The 12,379-nt window shown below is 45.0% G+C and overlaps 1 protein-coding gene across 1 annotated transcript; it reads right to left on the bottom strand.

The window, feature by feature from the left end:
* Positions 1 to 2,904: 2,904 nt before the first annotated feature.
* On the bottom strand, positions 2,905 to 9,249 carry INTS5 (integrator complex subunit 5). The gene is made up of 3 exons (XM_069740429.1): positions 9,131 to 9,249; positions 7,459 to 7,545; positions 2,905 to 5,768 (listed from the first exon to the last, which is right to left on the bottom strand). Exons 2-3 carry the CDS (start codon positions 7,497 to 7,499, stop codon positions 2,987 to 2,989), a joined length of 2,823 nt encoding a protein of 940 aa, XP_069596530.1. The 5' UTR covers positions 7,500 to 7,545; positions 9,131 to 9,249; the 3' UTR covers positions 2,905 to 2,986.
* Between the last annotated feature and the right edge of the window lie 3,130 nt (positions 9,250 to 12,379).

Raw genomic sequence — 12,379 nt, 5'->3', positions numbered from 1 at the left:
TGTCAATTTGATATCACATAAATATGGAACAAATGTGACAGTTTCATAGTTTGGGTCGATCAGGACACAGTATTAATTATGCGTACTTTGTTTGTTTTTACTTAAAAAGTTGCACTTTTTGGTATTTTCTGTGCTTTTTATTTTACAAATTTTATTGAACTTTTTTTTTTTTACTTCGTTCTACTTGACTTGAATATTTTACACTTACTGTTTAGCACTGACACAACATTTCTCACAGACCATTGTACCCCAAGGCCATGGCGATCATTGGGATCCCCGACTGTGATTGTGGACTCTCAATAGGATAATGGAAGAAGCTCCGTCTCTCTGTTAGCCATCGATGCTGCGGTCACGACTGACAGCGACATCGATGGGGCTAAATGTCCGCAATCAGTGCTGGAACCATTCGTGACCAAGGCAGCGGGGTGTAAGCTGTAGTATACAGATGCAACATTATCACCTGTCGTGGACACTACTGAAACCTCAGCACTGTAAAAAAGTGTCGCTGAGGATTGGGGCCTCTTAATATAGCTGTAAAAAGTCATATCAGTAGTCTTTAAACTGGTATTTATTTAGTTCATTTTTGTATTATAAACTTGAGTGTTAACACTAACCAAAAAATTCCAACCTAAAGGGAACCTGTCAGCAGGATTGTGCCCAGTAACCTACACACAGTGTCAGGTCGGCGCCGTTATACTGATTACAGTGATACCTGGTGATGAAATCCGTCTTGTGGTTGTTGTGTAATCTTTATTTTAAGTTTTGAGTTAATGATATGCTCGTGCTCTGGGGCAGGCTGTAGAGTTTCTTCATGTGGTGCTCTGATTAGCTATTCAAACTGATCTCTCAGTGACCTGCCCGGTTTTACATAATGATTATATATATATTAAGAAAAAAAATCACCAGCATCAGGCCGACGGCGGCTGTATGATCGCACGTGTAATGTGCATTTAATTATTTTAATTGATGCTACAAATTCATTAAAAAAAAAAAAAGTCTCAAAATGGCCTGCGCATTAGCAGCTATCGTTGATCGTCAATAGCTGCTACTGTGCAGGCGCGGCCGCCGCCATTTTGAGACACTTATTTTTGCATGAATTTATTTATACCATCAAATAAAATAAATAAATGCACATTATACACGCGATAATGCTGCAGATGATTTTTTTTCTCAATATATGTAATATTCATTATATAAACTTGGGAGCAGGTCAGTGAGGGATCAGATACCTGTCAGAGGCCATCAGTATGAATACTGAGCACCACATGAAGACCCCCTCAGGCTGCCCCAGAGTGCGAGCATATGAAAACTGAAAATAAAGATTAAACAAGAACCACAAGACAGATTTCATCACCAGGTATCACTGTAATCAGTATAACGGCGCTGACATGACACTGTCTGTAGGTTACTGTGCACAATCCTGCTGACAGGGACACTTTAAAGAGGTTGTCCCCTATAGACAAACAAACTGTGCTCTACTCACTGTCCCTGGGTCCACTGACGAGTCTCCACTGCGGCTTTCAGTGTCTGGCATTAGCTGCGGTCACACTGACAGCGCTGCAGACAATCAGTGAGCTTGGTGGCTCTGTCCATGTAGACTGAACGCTCCCTTTAGAATTGCTTAGCTCACACATTGCATGCTTTGCTGACACCGTGACGTCAGCGCCGCCCCTAAAGTCAGACACTGAGAGCAGCGGTGGAGACTCGCTGGGGGATCCGGGAATTAGAGTACAGCGCAATTTGTCTTATTTAACTAACTGCAGCCAGGGCAGAACAATGTCTAAAAAGGGACAACCCTATTAATGCTTAGAGAGCGGAATGAATCCTCACCACTCTGGGGTCACTTACCTTCTGGGTTCACACTACAATCTGACAACTGAAATCTTCCGTTCCTGGGCCTTGTTCACACTATGTGAGGGTTTCATCTGAATCGCCAAAAATTCAGACAGAACCCCTGAAGGAGCGATAGACTACAATGACACAAATGAAATTCAACAGACTCCATTTGTATCAGTGCGCTCCATCACGGGTTCTGTCTTAAATTTTGGGGATTCAGAGTAAACCCTCAGACGCATTGCATAAATGCAGTGTGAACATGGCCTAAGACAAATTTCCGTTGTCTATAGTAGGTGCGGTGCCTTAGGTTGTCAGATAGTTCTGCCATCCAAAAAATCTAACATGTAAGGGGATGTGTCATCAAAAAGTGACTTGTTTAAATCATGGTTTTTTTTTTTATAGAAAATTTTGGCAATTTTTTTCCATATAATAATATACATAAAAAATAGAAATCTTGCACACACTCACACTGGTCACTGGTATACTTTCTGTTGTTTCAGGAAATCCACATGTACATTAGCCACAATAGTCAGACTATCTTTTGTATTGAAGCATCTAATGAGCGTGTACAAAGGTCATTGTGAAAGAAGGTGAGCTGTGACACTGCCTATTGTGATTGGTGGATCCTGTGTTATCAGCTGTGTATAGAGGGGTTACCTGTCATTGTAATCCTGCCTCTGCTGATAACGAGCCTGCTGAAAACTCTTTAGCTGTAGAAAACGAAGTGGGGACCCCCTACAGATCAGCTGTTTCGGTGCCAGCCTGGAAGTTCTCAGTTGTAGATCTGTGCAACACAGGTCCATAAAGTGCACCGTGGACATAGCCGGGTATGATATTGATTCAAATAGGGACAGATGTGCCGTACCCGGTTGTGGCCATTTTACAGTTGACAGATCGGTGCAGCTCCACAACTGAGATCTACCAGGCCGACACCAGAAACAGCTGATCAGTAGGGGTCCCCACCGATCAGATATTTATGTCCTATCCAAAGGATAGTCCATCTATGTAAAAGTGCTTAATCACCCCTTTAAATGCTGCAATAGTCTTATAAACGCAGATCCGAAACACTACAGGCAAGGAATTTATTCAAAGCATATGTCTCGGATGGACAATTCACCTTAACTTAACAGACAGCTGTCAATGTGTCCCGTCACATCTGGAACCTGCCAGATAAAAGCCCGAGGCGATCGATATTACGATGTAAAACGCTATGTACAATGCCCATGTATTTGGCAGGGTCTCCTTCTCGAGTGAAGTCTCTACTGAATATCCCTTTGGACGCCTGAAACACAAACCTCTGTGGGAATGGGCCGTTTTCCCGAACAAAGTCCCAGACGCTGAGAAGCAGCAGGCGAACCTCGTAGGGTGCAAGAAGGGAGAACATCTCGTGCATGTTTGCAAGTGCAGGAGGCAGCAACTGTCCTTCACCCATGCTAGACACTAACTCCGAGGAGGCCATCAGGTGCCAGGGCGAGTCAGCAGTGGACGACTCACGTGACGCCTCCCAATATGCCAAAAGTGTAGCCAGAAGACCTCTAAGCAGGACTGAACAATAGCAGAGGGCAGGGCGACCCTGAGCAACCAGATGGAGGAGCTGGAACAGTAATGGGTTCTGACGGAAGCACATGTAGATCAGCAAGTCTCTTTGTACTGTGGTTCGCGCGTGCTCCTCGGGAGGCCACGACAACTCGCTGTTTGTCACGTCAGGACAAGCACATTCTGCTATCGTTACCGCCAGCGTCTTGGCTGCCTCAGGGTCCAGTGTGATTAGCTCACCCCCATCCTCTTCTCCATTCTTGGCACAGCAGGAGCATAAGAGAGAAAGCAAGCTTTGCATATTTTCCGTACATTCTACCTGCCCGCTTTGTCGAGGTTTTTCTTCCGGTTTTAACCCTGCGCCAATGACTCCTGCATGAAAGACGGACCACACGCTCCCCGAGAAGTCTACGGTGGAGCCCAGATGGCTGTTATTCTCCAAGAGAGAGGCAGACGGTCCTTCTAGTTTCGGAGCGGTTTGTTTCGAACTGTGCCCTCCGAAGAGCCCAACGTTTCCCTGATGCAGAGCTCCTTCTACTAGTTGGTGTAATACAGCTTTCTTACCGGAGTGAGAGACTTTACAGAGCTGTAAGAGGAGTCGGGAAGCGCTGCTAACTCCAGCGCTACTGCGTATATGCATGGAATGGAACAGGAGGTACGAAGCTGAGCGAATAAGAAGATAGAGCTGGGCGGGAGGCAGAGATGGAGGCAAAGGGCAGCAGCATAACAGCACGCAGGCAGCTTCACACACCGCAGGACTGCTGTGCAAAAGGAGCTGACCAAAATCAGATAAGTACTCTGAAAGCGCCACTCCAACCTCCCTACCCATGCCGCCTTCTTCAGTCTGAACGATTAATGCCAGGTTTTGCAAGAGCTGAAGCGCTCGCTTATCGCTCAGGGCACCTGCGTGGACCTGAGCCAGGCAACGTGTTACTGCAGCTTGAGCTAGCCCTTGCATTGAGGAGGAGAGCACAGCATGAAGTTGGACCGCTAGACCCAACTCCTCAGAACTGTGGGCCAGGGTGAGTAACAGGCAAAGAGCCTCCGGGGCACAAGGCGGGTTACTATATATGCAGAGGAGACCCAGGAGTTGATGAAGCCACAGATGGCGTTTCCTTTCCAAGCGAAGCATTTCGGCACACAGTTCTGTCAAATGTCCCCTCATTGCATCTAAGAAAGGCACAGCTTTTGGTGGAGCATCAGACGCTGCCCTTCCACCGGTTCTTCCATAGACTTGCTTCTGAAGACTGAGCAGTAGAAGCCTAACAATACGATCACAAGCGTCCCTCACAGAATCATGGACTGCAAGCCCTGGTGTTGTAATAACAGAAGCCGGCATTGCTGTATCCAGAAGAAAGCGCAGCAGTCGTGGGGCACCTGTGGATGTCTGACAAGCCAGGTGGATACATAAATTTAGCATATTGTCCAGTTCCTCTCGCGGAAGCGTAGAACAATGCTGCTGCAGCTGCCCGAGCGTGGAGGGCTTCAAGGAGTCGACCAGATCTTGGCATACAGTACCCAATAAGGACGGCGAGAGAGCTGCCAGTTGTAGGAGATAAGGCAATGTCGCCCTCTGTTGCTTGTTCCCAGGACGTAAGCTTTCATGAAACATCCTGAGAATCTCCTGACGGATGCTATGTCCATGACGTGAGCTTAGATGGCCCAGAATGCCAACCACAGACCCTAACTTTGGTACCCGCTTATCAGGAGTTTCAGAGGCGATGCTGTGCGCACAGAAATCCTTCAGACCACACGACAGCACTCTACTAATTATGGTGCTTGGAAAGGAATTACCAATGTGAGCTACCACCCAGTCAAAGTGCGGAGAATGTTGTACAGAATTGTCCAACAAAGCATCTACACAAGCATCAGGGCAGGTGTCAATCATAGTAGACAGACAAAGGGTGTAGATATCCATAAGCACGCGTGTAGCCTCACAGGACATCCACAGTTGCAGCAGTTCATTCAGACTTGTAGAGTGCGGCATGCCCTGTCTGTTGGCATGTTTGCTGCTTAACTGTCCCATAAGCTCAATAGACCAGGCAGAAATGAGAGGCGCCCATGCCCGGGGATTCAGCTTTATAAACTCCTCTAAGACCTTCTGTACTTCCAGAGTTACTTCATCCAGACCTGGAGTAGATGGTGGTGGTGGTCCTCTCCTTTGGGAGGATGATGACTGAGGAAGGCAGTCTTGAGAGTCCCTCTCATGTAGGAATGACGAGACACTGTCATGAAAAACCGATCGCAGGTGTTCTAGCACAGCATGCCGGGCAGGAGGGAGGCAGCGTAACAGCAGCAGAGAGCATCTGGCGTGGTCACGGGGGCTGAGTTTCTGCCCTTGCTGGGGGTCAGAGCCACTTAAGAAGGATTTGATCTGAAGGGAAAGTTCCTGTGGACTGTATAGAAAGAAAAACAAAAGTGATTTAGAAAATTGCTCTGGTAATAAGACAAGCAGTTACTGTAGGAGATATTCTAATGGTGCACTAAAATAACAATTATTATATTCACCTATCAGACATTTATGGAAATATCCACAGGATGGGCCAGACATGTCTTATAGGTGTGTGTCCCCGACCTATGATGGGAACATTTTTGCTTATCCACCTACATATCTAAACACACTGAATAAAAAGATATGTACACATTTTCTTGTTTGAGCCACAAGATTGCATTTCCGTCAACCAAAACGCGTACCTATCAGATCAATGCGAAAGTACAGTGTCGCTCTCTCCAATTGTTTGGTGATGAATATCATCGCTTACAAAGGTTTGGAAAGACTGGAAAAAAACTATTAACCACTCATTACTCTTCTGATAAACCTCGAGTGGATCCAGAGCCTGTGCTCCCTGGCAGTCTTTGTTTGCTATGCTGCCCAACTACCCACATGGCCGCCGCAGTGACATCGCCAATGACAATGCTTGGCTGCAGCAATTACTTGGGTGGTCGGACCAGCAGGGAAACACACTAAAAAAACCCCAGCAGGGAACACACTAATGAATACCAGAAGATTTAACAGGCAACTAAGGAGTCTAATTATTTTTTTTGGTATCTTTAATAGTGATGAGCGAGCATGTTCAGATGAGGTGTTATCCGAGCATGCTCGAGTGCTAATAATGCTTCTTCGGAGTGCTCGAATACTATACTCAAATTGCTGCAGCTGCATGTCTCGCGGCTGTTCCATAGCCGCAACAAATGCAGGGATTTCATGTTTGTTAGGCAATCCCTGCATATGTTGCGGCTGTCGAACAGCTGCGAGACATGCAGCCGTGGGGACTTGAGCATAGTATTTGAGCATGCCGAAAATGCTCTATTAGGACTCGAGCATGCTCACATAACACCTTATCTGAGCATGCTTGCTCAACACTAATCCCTACCCCACTTAGGCCCCAATTTTATTTGATCTCAGAAAACACTTTAAAGTGGTTGTCCGGTCTTTGACAAAGTCACTCTATACAACTGCAGTCTTCTGAATCTTCACAGTATGCACACTGTACACGATCAGTATTCTCTGGTGTCTGCAGCGAGAGTGGGAGGTCACGAGACCATATGTATGCGATGTACATTTTTCAGGCCATATTCCGACTAGACGTGTCCGGCCTCGTTCAATGCCAGTGATTAGAGCAAGCCTGTGCACGACTAGTCGGAATGTGGCAGGAAGTATGTATCACGTGATCTCCCGCTCTGGCCGCAGAGACTGGAGACTCTTGATAGAGTACGGTGTGCGTGCTGTGAAGATCAGAAGACTGCAGTCACAAAGAGTGACTGCAACCTTTTGGCAAAATACTGGGCAACCCTTTTGAATTTACTGTATTTCTGGATGTTTATTTCCATTCAGAAAACGGGGTGTCATTCCACTTACTATTTTAAGGCTATCTGTTCCCTAATGTAAAGAGAGCCTGTCCCCTTTTCTTTCAGATATTTCCACCTCCTTTGGAAAATTGAGCAAACAAATCAAGATACACTGAGCCCTGAGATCATGCGTGAGGGTTCCCATGATTTCTGATGGACTCATGAGAGTAACAAGCAAAGTATTAAATTCATTGCGTTCCGTGGCTTGGATGATCGGAGATCAAAAAGCAGCCGTACCTGAGCTGGGGAGCGACCCCCTGCGGCTGTGAAGAAATCATGAGGACACTAATCTCACAAATAAGCTGTGTCCTGTAGAACCATCGCCTGTGGAAACATAAAGGACAGAGATAGAATGGATTATTAGAATGTTCAGTCCATTTCATTGTGTTCTTTTCTATTCACTTTACCAAATAATATAAAGAAAAACAGGAAAAAAATCAAATGCTGATTGAAACCCAATTATAAAAATGATTTTTAGCCCGATATATAGGCATTTAAGTAAAAAAAAAAGTTCCCTGAAGTGGCCAACCCTTTTAAAGAGAATTAGTCCCAGGTTTTTGCTATATAATCTGAGAGAAGCATGATGTAGAGGCAGAGACCCTGATTCCAGCGATATGTCACTTACTGGGCTGCTTCCTGTCATTTTGATACAATCCCTGTTCTCTCTTCTGCAGATGTAGCAGAGCTCTGACTGCTGAGCCCAGTATAACCCTGTCCATACCACCAATTGGCAGCTTTCTGTCAATGCATGAGAGTACACAGAAAGCAGCCAATTAGTGGTGGGGGTTATACAGAGCTCATGAATATGAAGGACTACCTGTCAGCAGGTTTACTAGACCTCTAGGGATAATCTCCTGCTGCTAAAACTGTGTGATTTTTATGAAAACTACAGCAAGCAGTCCAGTAAGTGACACATTGCTAGAATCAGGGTCTCTGCCCCTACATTATGCTGTTCTCATACTAGTGGCAAAAAACCTGCTGACAGATTCCCTTTAAAGTCATCCTAACCTGGAGATTATGTGACCACTCTAACATGTTGTATTTTAACGGCGATCACGTACGTCTCAGGGCTCTGGCCGCAGCTTTACCCTTCTCTCCATTCAGATGTGAATGTGTACGGCACAGCCAGGAGGAATAGCAGCCGTGCAGGCACCGCAGCCTCAGGTTTGCACTCAGACAGCAGATATTTCTTAAGCCATCTCATCTACTGGGTTCTAAAAATAATGACTTCCCTGGAGGTTTAAAGGGGGTATTCCTATCTTCAAGATCCTATCACAATATGTAGTAGGTGGAATAATAATAATATTAGCAACTACCTCCAATTAGAGATGTAGTATAGTTCTTCTGATTAGCTGTGTCACTTGCCCCATGTTTAAGACATTGCTGAAGCTTAGGTATCCATGGCTACGACCATTCATTTTACATTGTGACAGTTGTTAGTGGTTGTTGTAACCATGGATACCTAAGCTACGGCAATGCCCTGCACATGGGGTAAGTGACATAGCAAATCAGAAGAACTGTACTACATTTCCAATGGGAGGCGTTTGCTAATATTATCACACATGGGGACAGGATCTTGGAGATGGGAATAGCCGGCTATGCAACATAACAGAACACGTAATCTTGCTGTTATAGAACTACAACTCCCAGCATGCTCTGACAGCTTGCAGGATGTACTGGGAGTTGTAGTTCAACACCAGCAGGGTACTGACCCCCTGAATGCTCAGATTTCCCCCCGAGATAAGCAGCCAGCAGACCCTACTGTGCGTGTTATCTCCCACATAGGAGAAGCTGCATCTTCCTGATACACCACGGTAGCAACACGCAGCAAGAACTTGCCTCTTTGCATACGCTGGAGAACCACAAGTCTCAGCATGTCAACAGTAATACACATCCCCCACTCTCTCACCTGACACACGCACCCCGCCCGGACTACTGTGCGCTGGACGCTTGTACGGACCGAAATTTCCGGCCATTGGCGATGACGTACTTCCGGCGGTCGGCCATCTTGGTTGAGGGCAAGCTTCTACTTCCTGTTCTCTTCCTGCCAGGCATGGACATGAATTTGGGGGAAACTAGTGAGGAAAACTTGAGCTACACAGGGGCAGAAGGCGGTATGGGCAGAGCTGATGCTGATAGCAACCAACTAAATTTTTATTTTATTTTTTTTTAACCTCTATTTGCACCTTGGAAGCTGAAGTTTTGTCCAGTGCAGTCGTGATAATATTATTGCAGACATGACATGGCTTTAAGCTTAAAACTTGTTGGGTGTAAAATCTGCAAATATTGGTGCCAAGATGGAATGAACTCTTCACTTAGTAATAAAAAAAAAAAGTGCATTTAACTATTTTTTTTGTAGGTAACGCGGAGTATTTACTGGAGAGAGAGAGTTTGCTGCAGGCGCGTCCAGGACTCTGAACATTGGGTCTATGTTGTGTGTCTTATTGGGGTAGTTTGCAATATGGCGCCTCATGTTTTGCATTTGTAGGGAGAGATTTTGTGCAGAAGATACGCGGCCCGTCTGGGAGGTTGTTGTGCTGCCCTGCGGCATTTGGGGGGGAATTTGTGCCGTCCCGTTGTAGAAGTCGATTGGTATTATTGGGGGAGAGATGGGGGCTGCATGGTGGTCTCTGTTTGATGTTAGAAAAGTAGTCGCCATAGAAAACGGTCATTTCTTGCTGAAAATGTAGGTAAAATGGAGGCTGAAGCTGAGATAAGCGTAAGGTCAGGCACTGGGGCAAAAGCAATCTGTACAATTATATAATACAGTTATGACACAGATTTTATTTTTGGGATGTTTTTAGTCAGATGTTTCATTGACAAATACGTGACGTTTATTATGCACAAACGCAATATTTCTATTGAGCGGGAAAACATGTTCTGTTGCTTCATCTCCTACAGATCTGCAACTTTTATTTTAACTGTGCTGAATCCATATTTCTGTTGAGTGGAATCCTGAGCGTAAATTTTGGACAAACGCCTTACTCCTTCATGCACGTTATATGGCATGATGTGTCACCGCACTCTACAATCAGTGGCCTGTCCACATGTGGGATACTCTAAGCAGTTTTTCATTTTTAGCAAAGTAAACCCCAAACACTCACAGACATGCAAAATAACAAAGCTAGATGATACTCGCCCTCCCTGGGTCCAGCACCCCCTCTCTGCCGCTGCTCTGGTCTATGTATTTTTTTTTTTTTTACCGTACTGGTGATATCATGTTGACATCGTGCGTCACCACTGCAGCCAATCAGTAGAGGCCAAATGGTGATATGCGCTGTAAAGATGACCGCTGCAGACAAACCACATCGACTGGAGCAGTGACACAGAGCTGTCGCCGACCCCGGGGAGAATGAGCACCATCTGGTTTTGTTATATTACATGCCTGCGAGGGTTTGGCTTCCATTTTGCTGAAAGTGGAACGCCCCATTAATTCCTGTACATCAATGACGTCCATTGGAGGCTGGTGGGATTTTTCTAAGAATGATCCCTCATTGCATCTCGGCTTCTGTTATCGTGGAAGCCACAACCCAGACGTGAACACATCTCAGATCTTCTCTATATTCCAGTTCCAGCACCTCTGCTACTCATTTACCTGTAACTTTCCTGAACTTTGCACCTTTGTAAACAATATTACAGATCACATGTAATAAAATATGTGATATATATATATATATATATATATACACACAGTACAGACCAAAAGTTTGGACACACCTCATTTAAAGATTTTTCTGTATTTTCATGACTATGAAAATTGTACATTCACACTGAAGGCATCAAAACTATGAATTAACACATGTGGAATTATATACTTAACAAAAAAGTGTTTAACAACTGAAAATATGTCTTATATTCTAGGTTCTTCAAAGTAGCCACCTTTTGCTTTGCACTCTCTTGGCATTCTCTTGATGGTCTTCCAACAATCTTGAAGGAGTTCCCAGAGATGCTTAGCACTTGTTGGCCCTTTTGCCTTCACTCTGTGGTCCAGCTCACCCCAAACCATCTCGATTGGGTTCAGGTCCGGTGACTGTGGAGACCAGGTCATCTGGTGTAGCACCCCATCACTCTCCTTCTTGGTCAAATAGCCCTTACACAGCCTGGAGGTGTGTTTGGGGTCATTGTCCTGTTGAAAAATAAATGATTGTCCACCTAAACGCAAACCTGATGGAATAGCATGCCGCTGCAAGATGCTGTGGTAGCCATGCTGGTTCAGTATGCCTTCAATTTTGCTCAAATCCCCAACAGTGTCACCAGCAAAGCACCCCCACACCATCACACCTCCTCCTCCATGCTTCACGGTGGGAACCAGGCATGTAGAGTCCATCCATTTACCTTTTCTGCGTCGCACAAAGACACGGTGGTTGGAACCAAAGATCTCAAATTTGGACTCCTCAGACCAAAGCACAGATTTCCACTGGTCTAATGTCCATTCCTTGTGTTCTTTAGCCCAAACAAGTCTCTTCTGCTTGTTGCCTGTCCTTAGCAGTGGTTTCCTAGCAGCTATTTTACCATGAAGGCCTGCTGCACAAAGTCTCCTCTTAACAGTTGTTGTAGAGATGTGTCTGCTGCTAGAACTCTGTGTGGCATTGACCTGGTCTCTAATCTGAGCTGCTGTTAACCTGCGATTTCTGAGGCTGGTGACTCGGATAAACTTATCCTCAGAAGCAGAGGTGACTCTTGGTCTTCCTTTCCTGGGGCGGTCCTCATGTGAGCCAGTTTCTTTGTAGCGCTTGATGGTTTTTGCAACTGCACTTAGGGACACTTTCAAAGTTTTCCCAATTTTTCAGACTGACTGACCTTCATTTCTTAAAGTAATGATGGCCACTCGTTTTTCTTTACTTAGAATTTGTGTTATGGAAAGAAAAATGCAGCCAACAGTCTATTCAGTAGGACTATCAGCTGTGTATCCACCAGACTTCTGCACAACACAACTGATGGTCCCAACACCATTTACAGGTCCTTCTCAAAAAATTAGCATATAGTGTTAAATTTCATTATTTACCATAATGTAATAATTACAATTAAACTTTCATATATTATAGATTCATTATCCACCAACTGAAATTTGTCAGGTCTTTTATTGTTTTAATACTGATGATTTTGGCATACAACTCCTGATAACCCAAAAAACCTGTCTCAATAAATTAGCATATCA

Source organism: Ranitomeya imitator, chromosome 9 (assembly GCF_032444005.1).
Source record: "Ranitomeya imitator isolate aRanImi1 chromosome 9, aRanImi1.pri, whole genome shotgun sequence".
NCBI lineage: Eukaryota > Metazoa > Chordata > Amphibia > Anura > Dendrobatidae > Ranitomeya > Ranitomeya imitator.
Note: the sequence above shows the minus strand (reverse complement) of the source record. Positions and strands in the feature narration are given on the sequence as shown.

Excerpts from the sequence above, each read along its gene's own strand:
- INTS5 (XM_069740429.1), bottom strand. The coding sequence starts at position 7,499 with ATGATTTCTTCACAGCCGCAGGGGGTCGCTCCCCAGCTCAG. Across the intron at positions 5,769-7,458 it reads GGGGTCGCTCCCCAGCTCAG|TCCACAGGAACTTTCCCTTC; the intron begins GTACGGCTGCTT and ends CTTTCTATACAG.